Genomic DNA, 18783 nt, shown 5'->3' on the forward strand with positions numbered 1-18783 from the left:
GAGGAGGAACAACACCAGACCGCATTCTGTTCTGGGAAAGCCCAAAGTGCATCAGCCATATAAAAAAAGACAACTATGTTCTGTAGTCTGTATTTTCTGAAAGTTATCAACATTGTCCTTCCATAAGGACGTGGAGACTGAGAGAATGCTGTCAGGAGCAAAGTCTTAACGTTGGACTTACATGATATTTATATATTCCATTATTTTACTTTACAATGTGTGTGTATTGTTAGAAATGACTGCACTGTTGGAGCTAGGAACACAAGCATTTCTCTACACCGGCAATAACATCTGCTAAATATGTGTATGTGACCAATCAGATTTGATTTGATAAGGGATGGCTAGGACCGTTGGAGGTTGAAGTTGCAGGTTAAGGTTAAGTTGTGGAATTGGGCTGTTTTTTTCTCGTATGAAAAGAGATGGGGTTGCTAGATGAGGGTGTTTGTGTGTATGTAAAGGTAGTACAGATGCTGACCCCTCTCACTACAGAAGTCAGCTACCTGAACATATGCCTCTCGTCTCACCCCTTGCTGCTACTAGTACACACACGCGCGCACGCTCACACACGCGCGCACGCTCACACACACGCGCACGCTCACACACGTGCGCACGCTCACACACACGCGCACGCTCACACACGCGCGCACGCTCACACACGCGCGCACACAGAAACGTGTCAGTAATTCCCTGGCTGTATATTTTGAACATGACTGCCTTAGAACAGGGATATTCAATCAACAACTGAATACACCCTCTCTATACAGCAGCCCAACTAGAAGGACTAAACATACTCACTTAACTGCTGAGCACAGAGAAAGTGTTCCTCGGTATATCAAAGTGAATACTAAATTACGTACTTTCAAGTTTAGTCAGCAATGCGAAGAAAAGTAGAATCTCCAAAATGCACATATCCAGTTGCACCGGACTTAGATATTTAAATAATTATAGTATAGAGTAGACACTTAAGATGAAATTGAGCCTAGTCTGCAGTGTTGAGCTTGTGTTGCTGTAACTCAAAAACCTGTTTATAGTTATTTACCTCACCGAGCACAGAGACACAGGTGTGTGTGTGTGTTTTAATCACATTTTCACGGAAACGTGTTGTCTGACGCCTGTTTGTTTGCCAGCAGATGTAGACTTTAGGTTTCTGCGGTTAAGGCGCAGTGAGACATCTCTCGCTTCATGTCCTTCTGCGAGCTAGCAGCGAACACTAGACAAGGTGCTAGGCTAATTTCCAGGAAGGCCCTCCCTTCCTGCAGTCACAGTGTGGCCCCTCCAGCGAGGAGGTCAAAGACAGGTCACAGGCAGGGTGGGACTCGATAGTTAGAGACTTTAATTTCCCCTTAGTCTGAGAGGATGTTAGCTTTGCACTAGCTAACACAACATGTTTGGTGCCACATATACATAATCTAGCGCCACGGGCCATTCTTCTCTCTGACACAACCACGTCACTGACACTGTTGACACGGTTTCACACTCAGGCCGCAAACTCAACGTGGAAGTGAGGTCGGCAGGCCAAACAGGAAGTGACCTCATTCACGCGGTCAATGTCACGGTCAGGGTTTGCCTAGACAACCAAGATGTCGTATAGTTGAAACCGGACCAGAATAAGACCAGAGTATGACATTGAACCGCATTGTCCGAGAGTTGCAGCAATTTGGTTTCATTTTGATCTTGAGATGGACATTTTTTAATTGGGTTGAGATATGGTTGACTGTTTACCCCCGACAGTTTGTTTGTTTACCTCCCTGTGTTGTCGGGACTTTTTTTCTTCATTCTAGCTTGGATTTGCTTGCTTGCTTTTGTTGAATGGAATTCTGCTTGTTTGGAGAGGACATCCTGTAATCTGTGTCACAAGAAATGCAGTGTTGAATTGAGACAGACAAACAGACAGAGGGAGGCAGGGACAGTGAGAGACAGAGACCGAGGGAGAGAGCAATGAAAATGACAGATTGTGTCATGGGAGTGTCAGTTCTACCTCTTGAGAAAACAGACCGTCTATCCACTGTACCACAAAGCCTGGGCTTTTTCGGCGAGGAGGATTTTTTTCAAGCCTTTTTAGATCTGACAATTATCCTCCCACCAAAATTGCCAAGTCACCCCCCAGAATCAAGCAATTCTCTAACTTACTAGGAATTTGATTGGCTCTGTAACATCCAAAACCCTCATTGGATGTGTAACATTGAGGGCTCAGACATGGAGTTGTCTGAGTAAGAGCCTGTGTGGCCAGAGGTGACCTTTGCTTCCTCGTCTGCTCTAGTGTTAGCCTCAGCGCTAGCTAGCCATAGCATGAGTGTTTGACTGTGCTGAGCTGGATGCTACATTGGTGTACCACACTGTGATAGCTAGCAGACAGAAGAACTTGAAGAGTTTCATATAGGGCACATAGACCTTGACTGAGTGTGACTGACAGAGTGTGACGTGCCCCACCCACATGAGCAGACAAACACGCTGGCAGACATGCATGCCACACACTCATCCGGAGAGCTTCCTGGCAGCTGAGCATTACCCACTACTGTCTCTATCTTCTCTCTCTCTATTTTCTCCCCCCTTACCTCCATCCACCCAGCCATCCCTCATGAGAAAAGGCTTTGTCACGCTCTCAACCCCGGGTTATTCCTAGGCGGTGGGGGTGCAGATACTATGACTCCACCGAGGTGTGAGATTTCAAAAGCGGGTATTTTCAGTGAGCCGAAACTCGCCTGGGCATGTCTCTCACACAACTTGGCTAATCAAAGGCCTTATATTTGAGTGTGACATCCTGTCTACGCTGTGTAATCCAGACAGGATCATAAAAACAAGCCTTGCCCCTCCCTTTCTTCCACCTCACTCTTGTTATACAAGCATGTACTCTTGCCCCACATTTGCAGCCCAAGCCAGGAGATTTTCTGTCTCTGAAGTTATTCTAATAATCGGTGGTATTGGCAATCCTGTTGCAACGCAGTGGCTTATCAGCATAGGGCTGTTGGCTTTCTAATAAAAGTAGATGTGTCCCACCTTGTGTAGGACACACCACACGTACAGACACACACACAGTTAGTGTTGGGGTGTGTGTGAGACAATACGTTGGGAGACAGCAGTGTTACGATTCACCTCGGCCCGTCCTTCAGATTTCACTTCCTTCCACAAAGCACTGCCCCCAGCATTTCCTGTTTGGTCTGGAAGACCTTGGCACGCGTCCAGAGTACGTACGTACACACGCGCACACACGCACACGCAGAGCCCTGGTTAGGTGGTCAGGTAGACGGAAGCAAGACATCTGCTCCTCTCAGAGACATTGGCCACGTCCCAATATTCCAAAGTGTCTTTTCTTCCTATGTCCTAGTTCCACGTTCTCAATCATTTGAGTCGATTTTGTAACGATAGGCTATTGTCTGTCTGTGGCCAAACATCACGTGTGATATAACGAATGCTAGATTTGGGCTCTCTAATGTTGTTCTTGTGTACAACAATATATTACAATCAGCAATTGTGACATAAGGTTTGGTTTGTGTTATGATGCTAATGATGAGGGAGTGAAATTATATAGCTATTATATATTTCTATATCATTTCCAGATGCTCTGTTGTCATTCACTCTCGGTACAACTATTAGCATTTGCAAAAAACATGTGTATCTCTTTTTCAAGCAAGATAGTAGTAAAGGATACACAGCATTACGTTTATTGGTTGGCTCGAGAGAATGAGAGAAGGAAGAAGAGGAGAGACAGAGACTTGCAGTGAGGAGGGTTGCGGGGGGCGGGGGAGACTAGTGACAGCCACAGCTTGGAGAGGCTGAGGTCATGGCAGTCCGGAACACAGACCTGCCCTTGTCTGCTTTTTAAAGACTCCCTCAGCTCAGAGACAGAAAGAGAGAGAGAGAAAGAGAGAGAGAGAAAGGGATAGAGAGAGACGTCTCACCTCTGCTGAAATACACTGTAGTACAATTGTCTGGAGTACTGGCGTGTGCAGACTGTGTGTGTGAGTGTGAGCGCGTGTGTGTGTACTGTAAGTGTTTGAAGCAATATAGCCTATCTTAGTGTCAACATTATTGCAACACCGCTCAAAAGCTGTCACTGTTGATAGTTGTTTGACCAAAACAAGCTCAACCTCAGTCAAACAGTCTCTGTATAACTTATAAGTGGGTCATACAGTATGGCAATATACCAGCTGGTTAAGAAGGGCTTGCAAGCTCCAGTGTGAGAGTTGAGGCTTCCGTCTTGTGTTGTCTAACACTATAATAACCCTCAAGCACTCCCAACTATAGCAAATACACACACACACACAGTCAACACCACTCCTAAATTTACACACACTTATAATCCCAGTTGTCAGACGCCTTTTCTGTGACACCTGTTTCGAGGAGTTAATCGTTGATTTGGGCTCACGCACGCACGCACACACACACACACACACACACACACACACACACACACACACACACACACACACACAGGTGAGAGCCATCTTACACCTCTGGATGCATTTTCAGTTCACTGGCATTAGAGACTGGTAGGCCATTGAGGATGCCAAGCAGGCGGTGCGGCTCAAATTGCCATCCGCTGGACAAAGGAAATGTCCGGTCTCTGAATAGAACATAGATTTGACCTTGTACTTCTAAAATTGCCCTACAAATTATCTTACATGCCATTTTCTCTTCTCTCCCTTCTTTTCCCTCCCCAGGCATCAGATCCCATCCCAGCCAAGAAGTCTAAACATGAAGACTTCCCATCGCTGCCCCTGTCCGCTGAGAAAGAGAAGCAACCCGATTGGTTAAGATCCCTCTCGGCTTCAGACAATACGGGGCTCAACTGCATCCAGCCCAGACAGAGACCCTCGGCTTTCAGGCCCTGGTCCCCTAACCTCTCGGCTGGGGACAAAGAGACGCCCAACCGCCCTCTGGCTGCACTGAGAGACAGGTGAGCTCAACATACGCACAACAACAAACAACAGCACACTACCCTGAAGAAACACACATGTCGACATAGTACACCAAGTCCATGCTTTAAACACACGTCAATCATCCAAGCCTCTAAAACAGGGGTATCAAACATCGCGAGGGTGTTCAATCCAGCCCGTGGGTGGTTAGAGTTAAAATACTTTAAAATGACTCAATATACTTTAAAATCACTACAACCAAATCGAAACTGTGTAGAAATGATTATGGACCAATATTCACACAGTTTCTTGACTGTCCAGCTCGTTAATAATCACTGTGCACAGTCATTGAACCTACATTCATACAGTTTATTTATTGACAGTCAGGGAGCAAAAAATAAAATAAAACACATGGATAGAGAGACTATTTTTTTCCAAGTTTCAACGGCAAGGAAATATAACCAATTTTCAGAGCGTCCCTCCGGACTTGGGTGAAGACCGAATGCTCCCCCCGGGACAAAATGTGTTCAACACCCCTGCTCTAAAACAATGTAAAAACCCCACTGTTTAAAAGCAGCAACAGTTTGGTTGCTTTGAGAGTACAACCACGGCAGCCATTTTGGATGGGAATTGTGCGCTCATTCCTATGTCACGGAGGTGCTCCCTCCCAGAATGCCTCACGATCAGGAGGGCCCACCGGCTTGTCTGGGTGGGCTGAGGTCAGGGGGTAGAGCTGACTGTACCGCCACCTCCCACACGGCACCACTCACACACACTCAAAAGTGTGCACCCACTCGGAGTGAATCACCACACACACATAAGCACATAATACACACATTACATTCACACATTACATTCACAATTTTTCACTTAGTAGGAGTGAATATCTAACAGACGTTTTGGATTGTGACATAAAGTATCACGCATGCTCATTGTTAGCTCACTGTCAAAGCATCTGCAGCATTCAAATTCTTTCCCTGTAGTCCAACCAAAAACACCTAAAAACCAACCACCTCTGACATCCTCCTCTCTCTTTCTTTCTCTCCCTCTTAGCTTCTACAACTTCAAGACGATGGAGAGTGCCGTTGCCCCAAACGTTGCCCTCACACCCCTCCCCCCGGCAAAGGCGGGGCCGCTGTCCCCGTCCGTGCCCAGCACCTTCCACCCCAGCGCCAGGGAGGCCCCAGGAGAAGGGGCCATCTCCAGGCCCCGGAAGAGGATGGCCACCGTGGAGCTCCCGCACCCAGGCCCTGAGCCCCTCTGCCCCCCATCAGCAGCAGCCAGCAAGCCCCCACAGGAGGACTCAGAGGTTGAGATTGAGGTGGAGAGCCGAGAGGAATGTGAGTATCCCAGAAACATGTCATGTTTAAGATTAAGTTTGTCAACAGCCGAAAACCTCTTTCTCTGACTCAAATCTTAACATTACTCTCTCTCTATCCTCTCCTTCCCCAGTCACTTCGTCCCTTTCCTCCCTCTCCTCCCCATCCTTCACCTCCTCCAGCTCGGCTAAGGACCTGAGCTCGCCTGGCGCACAGGGCCCAGTGTGTACATTGACGTCGGCTGTATTGACCCCAGAGGGTGGCCCTTTCACTGGGGTAGCAGCAGCAGCAGTGGCAGTGGTGTTGGCCCCCGATGTACCCGGGGCCGGGGGTCTTGAGTCGGAGCTGGAGACCCTGAGGCAGGCGCTGGACAGCGGGCTGGACTCCAAGGAGTCTAAGGAGAAGTTCCTGCATGAGATCGTCAAGATGAGGGTGAAACAGGAGGAAAAGCTTGGCTCAGCTCTGCAGGCCAAACGCAGCCTCCAACAGGTACAGAGACCCATCAATCAACTATCCTATATCCCAATTCATGTACCCTGAGTATACTAAACATTAGGAAAGCCTTCCTAATATTGAATTGCACCCCACCCCCCTTTTGACCCCAGAGCAGCCTCAATTCGTCAGGGCATGGACTACAAGGTGTTGACTCCAATGCTTCCCACAGTTGTTGGCTGGATGTCCTTTGGTTGGTGGACCATTGTTGATACACACGGGAAGCTGTTGAGCGTGGAAAACCCAGCAGCATTGCAGTTCTTGACACACTCAAACCTGTGCACCTGTCACCTACTACCATACCCCGTTCAAAGGCACTTAAATCTTTTGCCTTGCCCATTCACCCTCTGAATGTCACACATACACAATCCATGTCTGAATTGTTAAATTACTTAAAATTCCTCCTTTAACCTGTCTCCTCCCCTTCATCTACACTGTTTGAAGTGGATTTGACACGTGAGATCATAGCTTTCACCTGGATTCACCTGGCCAGTCTATGTCATGGAAAGAGCAGGTGTTCCTGATGTTTTGTACACTCAGTGTATATTTAATCAAATATCCATAAATATTTATAAAATATAAAATATATAGAATTGCAGAGACAGGTTGATGAACTATCCCTGTGTGATGGGGAACCTTGGCTAAGATTTGACAACTCCCAGGGCTAATGTCTAGGTTTTAGCCCTATTCTTATGCCAGTTTGTCTTAGTTTCCTCAAACTCTAAGTGCCAGACGGAGGGCAAAATGTTAAGAACTCAGATGACTGGCGGCTTACACCATGACTTGGCAAAAACATTTTAAACGGATGTTGCTGCAAAAGCAGTCGGAGCAGACTTCCATTTTTATTTTGGTATTGGAAAGAAACGATTTTTTAAACAAACGACAACTGTGTGTGTGTGTGTGTGAAGGTACACAACATGCATCCTCCGACATGGAACATTATTCAAAAGTTCCACTTAAGTGACCAAATAGGACATTTTGTAAATTGAGCAAGTAGAACGGGGGATTTTTTCTTTCTGTCCTTTTAATCATACTTTTACGAAATAGCTAACAAAGCTTGACGACAGACATGCTTGTCCTGGCAGTTAGGTTCCCATGAGAAGGGTGTTTCTATATACACACACACATATACACACAGAGAGAGATAAATCTCTTAGTCTCTCAGTTTCAAAGAGGAAGGAAACCTCACATCTGTTCGCCCCCTCATCTCCTTAACCCTTCACTCAGAGGACCTCACCCATCCCTATAGTAAACCCTGTGGGCTGTGGCGTATTGAAATAGGAATTCTAGGTACATGTACAGTATATGGAGGAAAGCTCTATTTGGTGACCTGCCTATGAATGTATCAGTAGCTAGGCTACACGTTCTTAACTTTGCATCCCTTGACCGAAACCACTTGACTTGTTCAACTACAGTTGAAGTTGGAAGTTTACATACACCTTAGCCAAATATATTTAAACTCAGTTTTTTCACAATTCCTGACATTTAATGCTAGTAGAAATTCCCTGTCTTAGGTCAGTTAGGATCACCACTTTATTTTAAGAATGTGATATGTCAGAATAATAGTAGAGAGAATGATTTATTTCAGATTTTATTTCCTACATCAGAAATTTACATTCACTCAATTAGTATTTGGTAGCATTGCCTTTGAATTGTTTAACTTGGGTCAACCGTAGCCTTCCACAAGCTTCCCACAATAAGTTGGGTGAATTTGGACCCATTCCTCCTGACAGAGCTGGTGTAACTGAGTCAGGTTTGTAGGCCTCCTTGCTCGCACACGGTTTTTCAGTTCTTCCCACAAACGAACAGCACACTCCGGTAAGACGGACGGATGGGGGTCGTCTGTGCACATTTGTAAACAACAGCTGGTGTACAAAATCTAAGGAAGTCTCTAGATTTTGCTCGCCTGAAGTAGAGTATATTGTGATAAATTGCAGGCCACAGTTTTCAGCTATACTTTTCGTGGATGTTTATTTACCACCACAGACAGATGCTGGCACTAAGTCAGATGTATAAGGAAATAAGCAAACAGGAAACCACTCACCCAGAGGCGGCGTTCCTAGTGGCCGGAGACTTTAATGCAGGGAAACTTAAATCAGTTCTACCAAATTTCCATCAACATGTTAAATGTGCAACCTGGGGGAAAAAAATTCAGGGCTAAGATTGAATCACACTACACCGGCTCCGATGCTCTTCTTATGTGGCAGGGCTTGCAAACTATTACAGACTACAAAGGGAAGCCCAGCCGCGAGCTGCCCAGTGCCTACCAGACGAGCTACGAGCTATGCTCACTTCGAGGCAAGCAACACTGAGGCATGCATGAGAGCATCAGCTGTTCAGGATGACTGTGTGATCACGCTCTCCGTAGCCGATGTGAGTAAGACCTTTAAACAGGTCAACATACACAAGCCTGCGGGGCCAGACGGATTACCAGGACGTGTGCTCTGGGCATGTGCTGACCAACTGGCAGGTGTCTTCACTGACATTTTCAACATGTCCCTGATTGAGTCTGTAATACCAACATGTTTCAAGCAGACCATCATAGTCACTGTGCCCTAGAACACGAAGGTAACCTGCCTAAATGACTACAGACCTGTAGCACTCACGTCCGTAGCCATGAAGTGCTTTGAAAGGTTGGTAATGGCTCATATCAACACCATTTATCCCCGAAACCCTAGACCCACTCCAATTTGCATACCGCCCAAACAGATCCACAGATGATGCAATCTCTATTGCACTCCACACTGCCCTTTCCCACCTGGACAAAAGGAACACTTATGTGAGAATGCAATTCATTGACTACAGCTCAGCGTTCAACACCATAGTACCCTCAAAGCTCATCACTAAGCTAAGGATCCTGGGACTAAACACCTCGCTCTGCAACTGGATCCTGGACTTCCTGATGGGTCGCCCCCAGGTGGTGAGGGTAGGTAGTAACACATCTGCCACGCTGATCCTCAACATTGGAGCTCCCCAGTCCCCTCCTGTACTCCCTGTTCACCCACGACTCCAACACCATCATTAAGTTTGCAAACGACACAACAGTGGTAGGCCTGATCACCGACAATGACGAGACAGCCCATAGGGAGGAGGTCAGAGACCTGGCCGGGTGGTGCCAGAATAACAACCTATCCCACAAGTAACCAAGACAAAGGAGATGATTATGGACTACAGGAAAAAGAGGACCGAGCACGCCCCCATTCTCATCGACGGGGCTGTAGTGGAGCAGGTTGAGAGCTTCAAGTTCCTTGGTGTCCACATCAACAACAAACTAGAATGGTCCAAACACACCAAGACAGTCATGAAGAGGGCACGACAACACCTATTCCCCCTCAGGAAACTAAAAAGATTTGGCATGGGTCCTGAGATCCTCAAAAGGTTCCACAGCTGCAACATCGAGAGTATCCTGACTGGTTGCATCACTGCCTGGTACTGCAATTGCTCGGCATGGCAAGAGGTACCAGAGTGCCAAGTCTAGGACAAAAAAGCTTCTCAACAGTTTTTACCCCAAGCCATAAGACTCCTGAACAGGTAGTCAAATGGCTACCCGGACTATTTGCATTGTCCCCCCCCAACCCCTCTTTTACGCTTTAAAAAAAAAGAATTATAGCTGCTGCTACTCTCTATTTATCATATATGCATAATCATTATAACTATACATTCATGTACATACTACCTCAATTGGACCAACCATTGCTCCCTCACATTGGCTGACCAGGCTATCTGCATTGTGTCCCGCCACCTACCACCCGCCAACCCCTCTTTACGCTACTGCTACTCTCTGTTCATCATATATGCATAGTCACTTTAACTTCTTATGGCTGCAGGGGCAGTATTGAGTAGCTTGGATGCTAATATATGCATATTATTAGTATTGGATAGAAAACACTCTGAAGTTTCTAAAATTGTTTGAATGATGTCTGTGAGTATAACAGAACTCATATGGCAGGCAAAAACCTGAGAAGAAATCCAAACAGGAAGTGGGAAATCTGAGTTTGGTTGATTTTCAACCCAGCCCCTATTGAATACACAGTGGGATATTGGTTATGTTGCACTTTCTAAGGCTTCCACTAGATGTCAACCGTCTTTAGAAACTTGTTTGATGATTCTACTGTGAAGTGGGACTGAATGAGAGAGGAATGAGTCAGGTCTGCCATGAGCTGACCATGCGCGTTCACATGAGAGGGAGCTCTGTTCCATCGCACTTCTGAAGACAATGGAATTCTCCGTTTGGAACATTATTGAAGATTTATGTTAAAAACATTCTAAAGATTGATTCCATACATTGTTTGACATGTTTCTACGGACAGGAACGGAACCTTTTGACATTTCGACTAAAACTAGGGAACGCGCTTCATGACTTTGGATTTGTTTACCAAATGTGCTAACAAAAGTAGCTCTTTGGACATAAATTATTGACATTATCGAACTAAATCAAACATTTAATGTGGAACTGGGATTCCTCAAAGTGCATTCTGATGAAGATCATCAAAGGTAAGGGAATATTTATAATGCTATTTCTGTTGACTACCCAATATGGCGGATATCTTTTTGACTGCTTTGTTGTCTGAAAGCTGTACTCAGATTATTGCATAGTTTGCTTTTTTCGTAAAGATTTTTTGAAATATGACACAGCGGTTGCATTAAGGAGAAGCATATCTATATTTCCATGTCTAACTATTGTATTTTCATCCACATTTATAAGGAGTATTTCTGTAAAATGATGTGGCTCTCATCACCGGATGTTTTTGGAACAAGTGAGCGTAAAGCGCCAATGTATACTGAGATTTTTTTATATAAATATGCACTTTATCAAACAAAACATATATGTATTGTGTAACTTGAAGTCCTATGAGTGTCATCTGATGAAGATCATCAAAGGTTAGTGATTAATTTTATCTCCATTTGTGCTTTGTGTGACTCCTCTCTTTGGCTGGAAAAATGGCTGAATTTTTCTGTGACTTGGTGGTGACCTAACATAATCGTTTGTGGTGCTTTTGCTGTAAAGCCTATTTGAACTCTGACACTTTGGAGGGATTAACGACGAGATTACCGTTAAAATTGTATAAGACACATGTATGTTTGAGGAATTTTAATTATGACATTTCTGTTGTTTGAATTTGGCGCTCTGCACTTTCACTGGCTGTTGTCATATCGATCCCGGTAACGGGATTGCAGCCCGAAGAAGTTTTTACCCATATCTACATGTACATACTACCTAAATCAGCCTGCCTAACCGGTGTCTGTATGTAGCCTCGCTAAGGTATATAGCCTGTATTTTTTTCTGTTGTTTTATTTCTTTACCTACCTATTGTTCACCTAATACCTTTTTTGCACTATTAGTTTGAGCCTGTAAGTAAGCATTTCACTGTATTGTTCGGCACACGTGACAAATAAAGATTTTATTTTCTATAGGATTGAGGTCAGGGCTTTGTGATGGCCACTCCAATACCTTGACTTTGTTGTCCTTAAGCCATTTTGCCACAACTTTGGAAGTATGCTTGGGGTCATTGTCCATTTGGAAGACCCATTTGCGACCAAGCTTTAACTTCCTGACTGATGTCTTCAGATCTTGCTTCAATATATGCACATAATTTTCTTTCCTCATGACGCCATCTATTTTGTTAAGTGCACCCGTCCCTCCTACAGCAAAGCACCCCCACAACATAATGCTGCCACCCCCGTGCTTCATGGTTGGGATAGTTTTCCTCCAAACACAACGACGGTCATTATGGCCAAACAGTTCTATTTTTGTTTCATCAGACCAAAGGATATTTCTCCAGAAATACAATCTTTGTCCCCATGTGCAGTTTCAAACCGTAGTCTGGATTTTTTATGGCGGTTTTGGAGCAGTGGCTTCTTCCTTGCTGAGCTGCCTTTCAGGTTACGTCGATTATATGACTCGTTTTACTGTGGATATAGATACTTTTGTACCTTTTTCCTCCAGCATCTTCACAAGGTCCTTTGCTGTTGTTCTGGGATTGATTTGCACTTTTCGCACCAAAGTACGTTCATCTCTAGGAGACAGAACGTGTCTCCTTCCTGAGCGGTATGACGGCTGCGTGGTCCTATGGTGTTTATACTTGCGTGCTCTTGTTTGTACAGATGAACGTGGTACCTTCAGGCATTTGGAAATTGCTCCCAAGGATGAACCAGACTTGTGGAGGTCTACAATGTATTTTTTTGTCAAGCAAAGAGGCACAGAGTTTGAAGGTAGTCCTTGAAATACATCCACAGGTAAACCTCCAATTGATTCAAACGATGTCAATTAGCCTATCAGAAGCTTCTAAAGCCATGACATCATTTTCTGGAATTTTCCAAGCAGTTTAAAGGCACAGTCAACCTAATGTATGTAAACTTCTGGAATTGTGATACAGTGAGTTATAAGTGAAATAATCTGTCTGTAAACAATTGTTGGAAAAATGACTTGTGTCATGCACAAAGTAGGTGTCCTAACCGACATGCCAAAACTATAGTTTGTTAACAAGAAATGTGTGGAATGGTTGAAAAACATGTTTTAATGACACCAACCTAAGTGTATGTAAACTTCCGACTTCAACTGTATGTATTATAACATGGTACATTGTGCAGTAGAACGTTTTCAACAGACTTAATGTTAAACTTTCATTGTTAGTTTGAACTTTTATAAAATAATTTAATGCTATCTCTTTATCTGTTTACCAGGAGTTCACTATGAGATTCAGAGGATTCAAAGTTCAACAGGGTTTCCTCAGGTGCAATGTCAACAGTTAGCTTGTTGTCTGGTTTAGCGTCCCTGACTACATGTAATGCCAACTCTTCCTCTGTAGGCTAATGCTAATTTGCTTTTGCTAACCTGTACACGCTAATGGTAACTCAGTAATGCTACTGCTAGTTAGCTCATCCTAATGTTTACGTCAACTTTGTCCCATAGGAGTTGGAGTTCTTGCGGGTGGCTAAGAAAGAGAAGCTCAGGGAGGCCACGGAGGCCAAGCGGAACCTGAGGAAGGAGATTGAGCGCTTGCGTGCTGAGAGCGAGAAGAAGATGAAGGAGGCTAATGAGTCACGCATGCGTCTGAAGAGGGAGCTGGAGCAGGCCCGGCAGCTCCGAGTGTGTGACAAGGGTTGCGAGGCGGGCCGCCTGCGCGCCAAGTACTCGGCACAGGTGAGGACACACACACCATAGGCTACTCAAACCCAGACAGAGAAGAGGCCATAGTCAAAGTGTCTGTAGTCCGATTACATAAACACTCTGAAGCTGAGGCTATCCCTGAAAGTAATTGCAGCATTTCTGTCTAACACCAAGGTTAAGCGCTCAAAGTCAACTAGGTAAGAAAAAAAACGTTCCTTCTGCGTGGTCGAAAACATATGGGTGTAACCCAAAGAGCACAGACACAAGATAAGTGCTAGCCTAAAGAGGAAACAGGAAGAGACGTGTAGTTCCTTTTAAGCATCATGGGAAATATAGATTAGACAAAACAAAAGAGAAGTACACTGGCCTTGAGTCCTGGTTTCTCTAAAAAGAGCAATTTGCTTTCTAGCCCTGTCTTAAAAGCCTTTACTTGAGTGAATGTTTATAGTGTTTGTGGTATTTGGAGAGACAGCTAAGTTGGGTCTGTGTCGCTAGTTCACTGTTGTGTGTCTGGGTCAGGAAGTGGAGAGGCTTAGAGGTTTGCAATGGCGGGGGGAAGGATGTGGGTATGACGTCTTGCTGTCACACTGGCTGTGTGTGTGTGTGTGATTTAAGTTTTAAGAGTTAAAGAGATGATATTAGGTAGTAAACAAAAAAAAAGACATAAAATGCTGAAAGTAGACACACTAAGCAGGTGTATTGTCTGGTTCCTAAGCTCAACCCTTCATAGTGTTTTTTTGTTGTTCCAGATCGAGGACTTGCAAATGAAGCTCCAGCATGCCGAGGCAGACCGTGAGCAGCTCCGGGCAGACCTAATGCTGGAACGGGAGGCCAGGGAGCACCTGGAGAGAGTGGTTAAGGAGCTGCAGCAGCAGCTGTGGCCCAAGGAGCAGGACAAGACAACCAAGGATACCCCCGCCAACAACTAGCCCCTTCCACCATCAACCCCCTTCCAATCCCCCACCATCAGCACCCCAAAACAAAACTACGCCCACCCCACCCAACCCAACTAGAGAGACTGAGTTAACAGAGACAAAATAGAGAAACGCAGATATATCGAACCTCTATATGTGCACGTATCCATCCTCACAAAAAATGTATGAGTGCTTGGGTGCATCCTTGGAGCAAGAAACAAAGCAAGTCAAACTCTGTATGTGTTACTAGGACAAGCACTGAAACGCACCTCTCCTCCAAAAACTGAAAATTGAATCTGAAGAAGAAAAAAATATAGCACAAAATATGGTTGTGCCTGTATTTTCTCTGAGACAAAAACTGGTGAGCATTTTGGATACAGACTTTTCTATGATGAAAAAAACATGATAATAATACAAGATATTAGACTGGCCTGTTTAGAAACAAAATGGAGGGCTTTCAAAATGGCAGACGAGCCGAGCAGGAGGACTGGACTCTGCCCACGTGCCCCAGCAGGACTTCTACTCCATTTCCCGTGAAGAAGTTAAATAATTTTATGACTTTATAAGCTATTTAAGAGTGCATAGTGATATAAAAAAAATATTTAAAAAAAAATCTTTGATTCTTTGTTCTATCGGAGCTTAAAAATAAGATATACAAAATATATTAACAGACAACAAGCAAGACAAACTACCACCAGTACCACCATGGTTCGTCGGTGTGTAGAGCAGGCCATTGCAATCCACCGAGGAAAAGTTTGATCTTTTTTTTTTTTGTACTATTCCAGAAATACATCATGTTTACTATGGGAGAGGTGAGGAGGATTGCATTGGACTAGATATTTTATCTCTTTGGAACTTGTAAAGAACTTATAAAGATAAACTTTGTGATCAATTTGGATCTGGGTGCAATCTGAAGCCCAGACCTCTGTCAGTTTCCCTGGGACTGTTGGTTAAAACTAGCTTGCCTGTGTTTCCTCCTTTTCATTTGATTACCGAGAGTTGACATGACTTGCTCAAATTAAGATAAAAAAATTAAACATTTGAATATTATGATTTTAGGGCTGGAAGTGGCACCTTTAGCCAGAACCACAAAATGTTATTTTTAATTAAATTATGTTATGTAAATATAGATATGTTTTTTTTACGTTACAATTATAAATCGCACTTTGTCATAACAAAATACTGTTATAATGCATTATACTCCCACTATTGTCTTCAATCTTCCATTGGAGAGGACATATCCATGACAAGAACAATATAAATCCAAGTGAGCATTTTGTTAATTATATGCAACTCATTTAAATGCAATGTATTCATGTGTTTAAGACAAAATATTGTAAATAAAATGAGAGAGAAAAGGGGTGTACACGCTTGCTTGCTGATACAGTTTGGGCTGTTGAAAAATGTCATTTCAATCATTTTTTGGAACTAATTATACCCCTTTGGCTGTTTAATCAGTTGACACTCCTCAAAATAGAAAGATAGTGGGACGTAATATTGCAAAACACAGAATGTCTTCGAGTGCCCATCTCTCCTCCATTTTTGGTATTTATTAATACGCCAATGATTCATCGAAGTTCCAAGGTGTTAAACAGAGCTGTTTGACCAGTCATGGAAAAGCAGTGATTGTTAGAGTCCGAAGACACATTGCTCACTTGTTTACCTGGGAGAAATTCATGATTAATTAAAAAATACATTTAATATTGCTCCAAATACACAGTGGGTACAATGCAATCCGAATGTACGTTGTGTTTATGCCATTTTCCTTTGGTTGTTGATGTTCTTGTTGTTGTTTTTAATGTGGGATATTTTTATTGCTTGTCTGTTTTTCCAATCGAAAACTCATATTTTCTTTCATATGCATGACATTTGAGAAGGTTTACCATACATATAGTCATTATTGGGCATTGATACTGTACATGTAAGGGTTTTATTGTGTTATGCAATATACAGCAAACATGTATTTTTAAAAGAAGAAAAAAACCTAATTTTTAAAGCAAACTAAACTTTGTTTATTACATAGATCAGAAGAAGAACTACTTCACAAGTACACCCCAAAACACAACACAAGTTCAAACGCAATGCTGGACAACCTCAAGTGCCTGAAAGTGGGCAGATGGTTTCCAGATCAGGAACACTGGCGATGAAGTAATTGTAGCTGGCCCATAGGGACATGCTCAGAGTCAACTCCACCACGGGATGTCATTCCCGTCACAGTGCAGATGTCAAGCCTATCACACAGTGCAGACACTGTCAATGGAGGGGATACTTTCTTTTTGCACTCTCGAGGGGAGTATCTAGAACATTCTCCCTCCTCTCAGCACTATCCCTCTCGACAGGCCTGACTTGACTACCTTGCTCAAGTCACAAGATGAAGCTATTGCAGTTTACGGCAGTAATTACATTTACTCTACATTATCAACAAAAAACTATTGAATTACTTTTAACTGCTAAAAAAACAATAATATCTGTAATTCATTCAGAAATGCTCTTTCAGAGATATGCATGTCAAAAACAATTATAGGTATCAACAGAAAACGTATGTACCATAGCGATGCGGTATTATAAGGTTAATTTTGATTGTAGATAAGGATGTCATACCAGTTTTACATGATCTGGTCTGCCTATCCAAAGGTGGACATCTATGACTAGTGAAGAGGGCATTATGTTGAAGCCTTAACCAACATTAGAAAGGGCAATGTTATTGAGAGACTAACACTGAGTTTGTGACTTTGACAGACCTTAAATTGGCACATTTTATAGTTGTTTTTACACTCAAACAAATTGATATTTGTAGTTTCCTTTTCATGGTTTTCTACAAAAAGGGGAGAAAATGACGATATTGGCGCTTCGCTCCCAAGTAAAAGAAAAAAACGGTTAAATTATTTATCATTTTCTAAACAGGAACCATTTTCCTAAATGGACGACAATAAAGCAGCAATAACAGTACATATTCATAGACAAAACTAGCCAGTGTGAAGATTAAAAAAGAAGAATTTACAAATGTAAATAATTTTTCATTTACAATATTGTATTATATATGTACAAGGTTTATCCTTATTCAAAAAGAAATCTTTTCTGACACAATAGCTGTCTTGTGTTTTTGAGTTTGTGTTTTAACCGAGAACATGTTTTTTAAAAATCATTATTGCAGTGCGTTAGAGAATATACCCTACATAAATGTTTTTATCCCATTGTTTGGATTTTTTTTTTTTTTTACTGTAGAGTCTTTATATTGAATGACTTTTTTCACCAGTTCATATATATTTTTAACAATATATTCAATATCAAATAGTGTCCCCATGGTAAAAATGAGTCACACAGGAACTACCGTCACCTCGTAGATTTTTTTCCCATCCTTGTATCTTTTTAGCCCTACGCTGCTGCTAATACTATATCAACTTTACAATTCTAGAAATATTTTTATGTAAGAGGTAAATGTGTGCTTTCTCGTTTATTAATCACGCATATAGTATGAAAAAAAGCTTGGCTTATTTATCTATTCCTTCCTTTCCCTTGTTTTAGCGCGCCTTTTCCACCTCCCCCCATCGACACCCTCTCCCTCTCTCATGACACGGACTATATTGTAAAGTAAAGGACTTTATGAGATTATGTTTGAAAATAGCTATGCTTATATACCACAGTGACTGAATGTACAGTGTATAGATGCATTACCAGAAATAAAGTTGTTTGTCCAGATTATATGACCCACTTTTCTTTCTTATAACTGGTTGTTTCTTGCTTGTGACCATCAGTTTGACTGGCTTGAATTCATCCCCCTACCTTGGGCGTCACAGTTTTTATACATGACAATGACTTAGAATATGTTGCAATAGCTATGCTGTTTACAGTATATATTGTTAACGCTCTTATGAGCATGCATACCCCATTTGATATTGTGGCAGAGGTACGAAGACATGTAAATGTTGCTTAGTCATTGAGCTATTATTACTGTATCTTAGGTCATGAATTTAAGATTTAATACATCAAATTCAAACTTTGGAAGACATTTGCTTTTAAGTCGATGTTTCAGACAGAGAGGTAAAACCATTCAGTTACACTCATGAAACATGGTTGTGGCAGAGAGAGAG

At 42.9% G+C, this 18783-nt stretch overlaps 1 protein-coding gene across 1 annotated transcript in view; it reads left to right on the top strand.

The window, feature by feature from the left end:
• Positions 1-18392, top strand: part of skia (v-ski avian sarcoma viral oncogene homolog a) — an 80804-nt gene extending 62412 nt beyond the window's left edge. The window contains exons 2-6 of the mRNA XM_042303576.1: positions 4662-4897; positions 5910-6196; positions 6309-6664; positions 13581-13811; positions 14528-18392. Of these exons, the coding sequence (XP_042159510.1) occupies positions 4662-4897; positions 5910-6196; positions 6309-6664; positions 13581-13811; positions 14528-14707 (1290 nt within the window). The 3' untranslated portion in view covers positions 14708-18392. The remainder of the gene's footprint in view (positions 1-4661; positions 4898-5909; positions 6197-6308; positions 6665-13580; positions 13812-14527) is intronic.
• The last annotated feature ends 391 nt before the right edge of the window (positions 18393-18783 follow it).

Source organism: Oncorhynchus tshawytscha, linkage group LG22 (genome assembly GCF_018296145.1).
Source record: "Oncorhynchus tshawytscha isolate Ot180627B linkage group LG22, Otsh_v2.0, whole genome shotgun sequence".
Classification (NCBI taxonomy): Eukaryota; Metazoa; Chordata; class Actinopteri; order Salmoniformes; family Salmonidae; genus Oncorhynchus; species Oncorhynchus tshawytscha.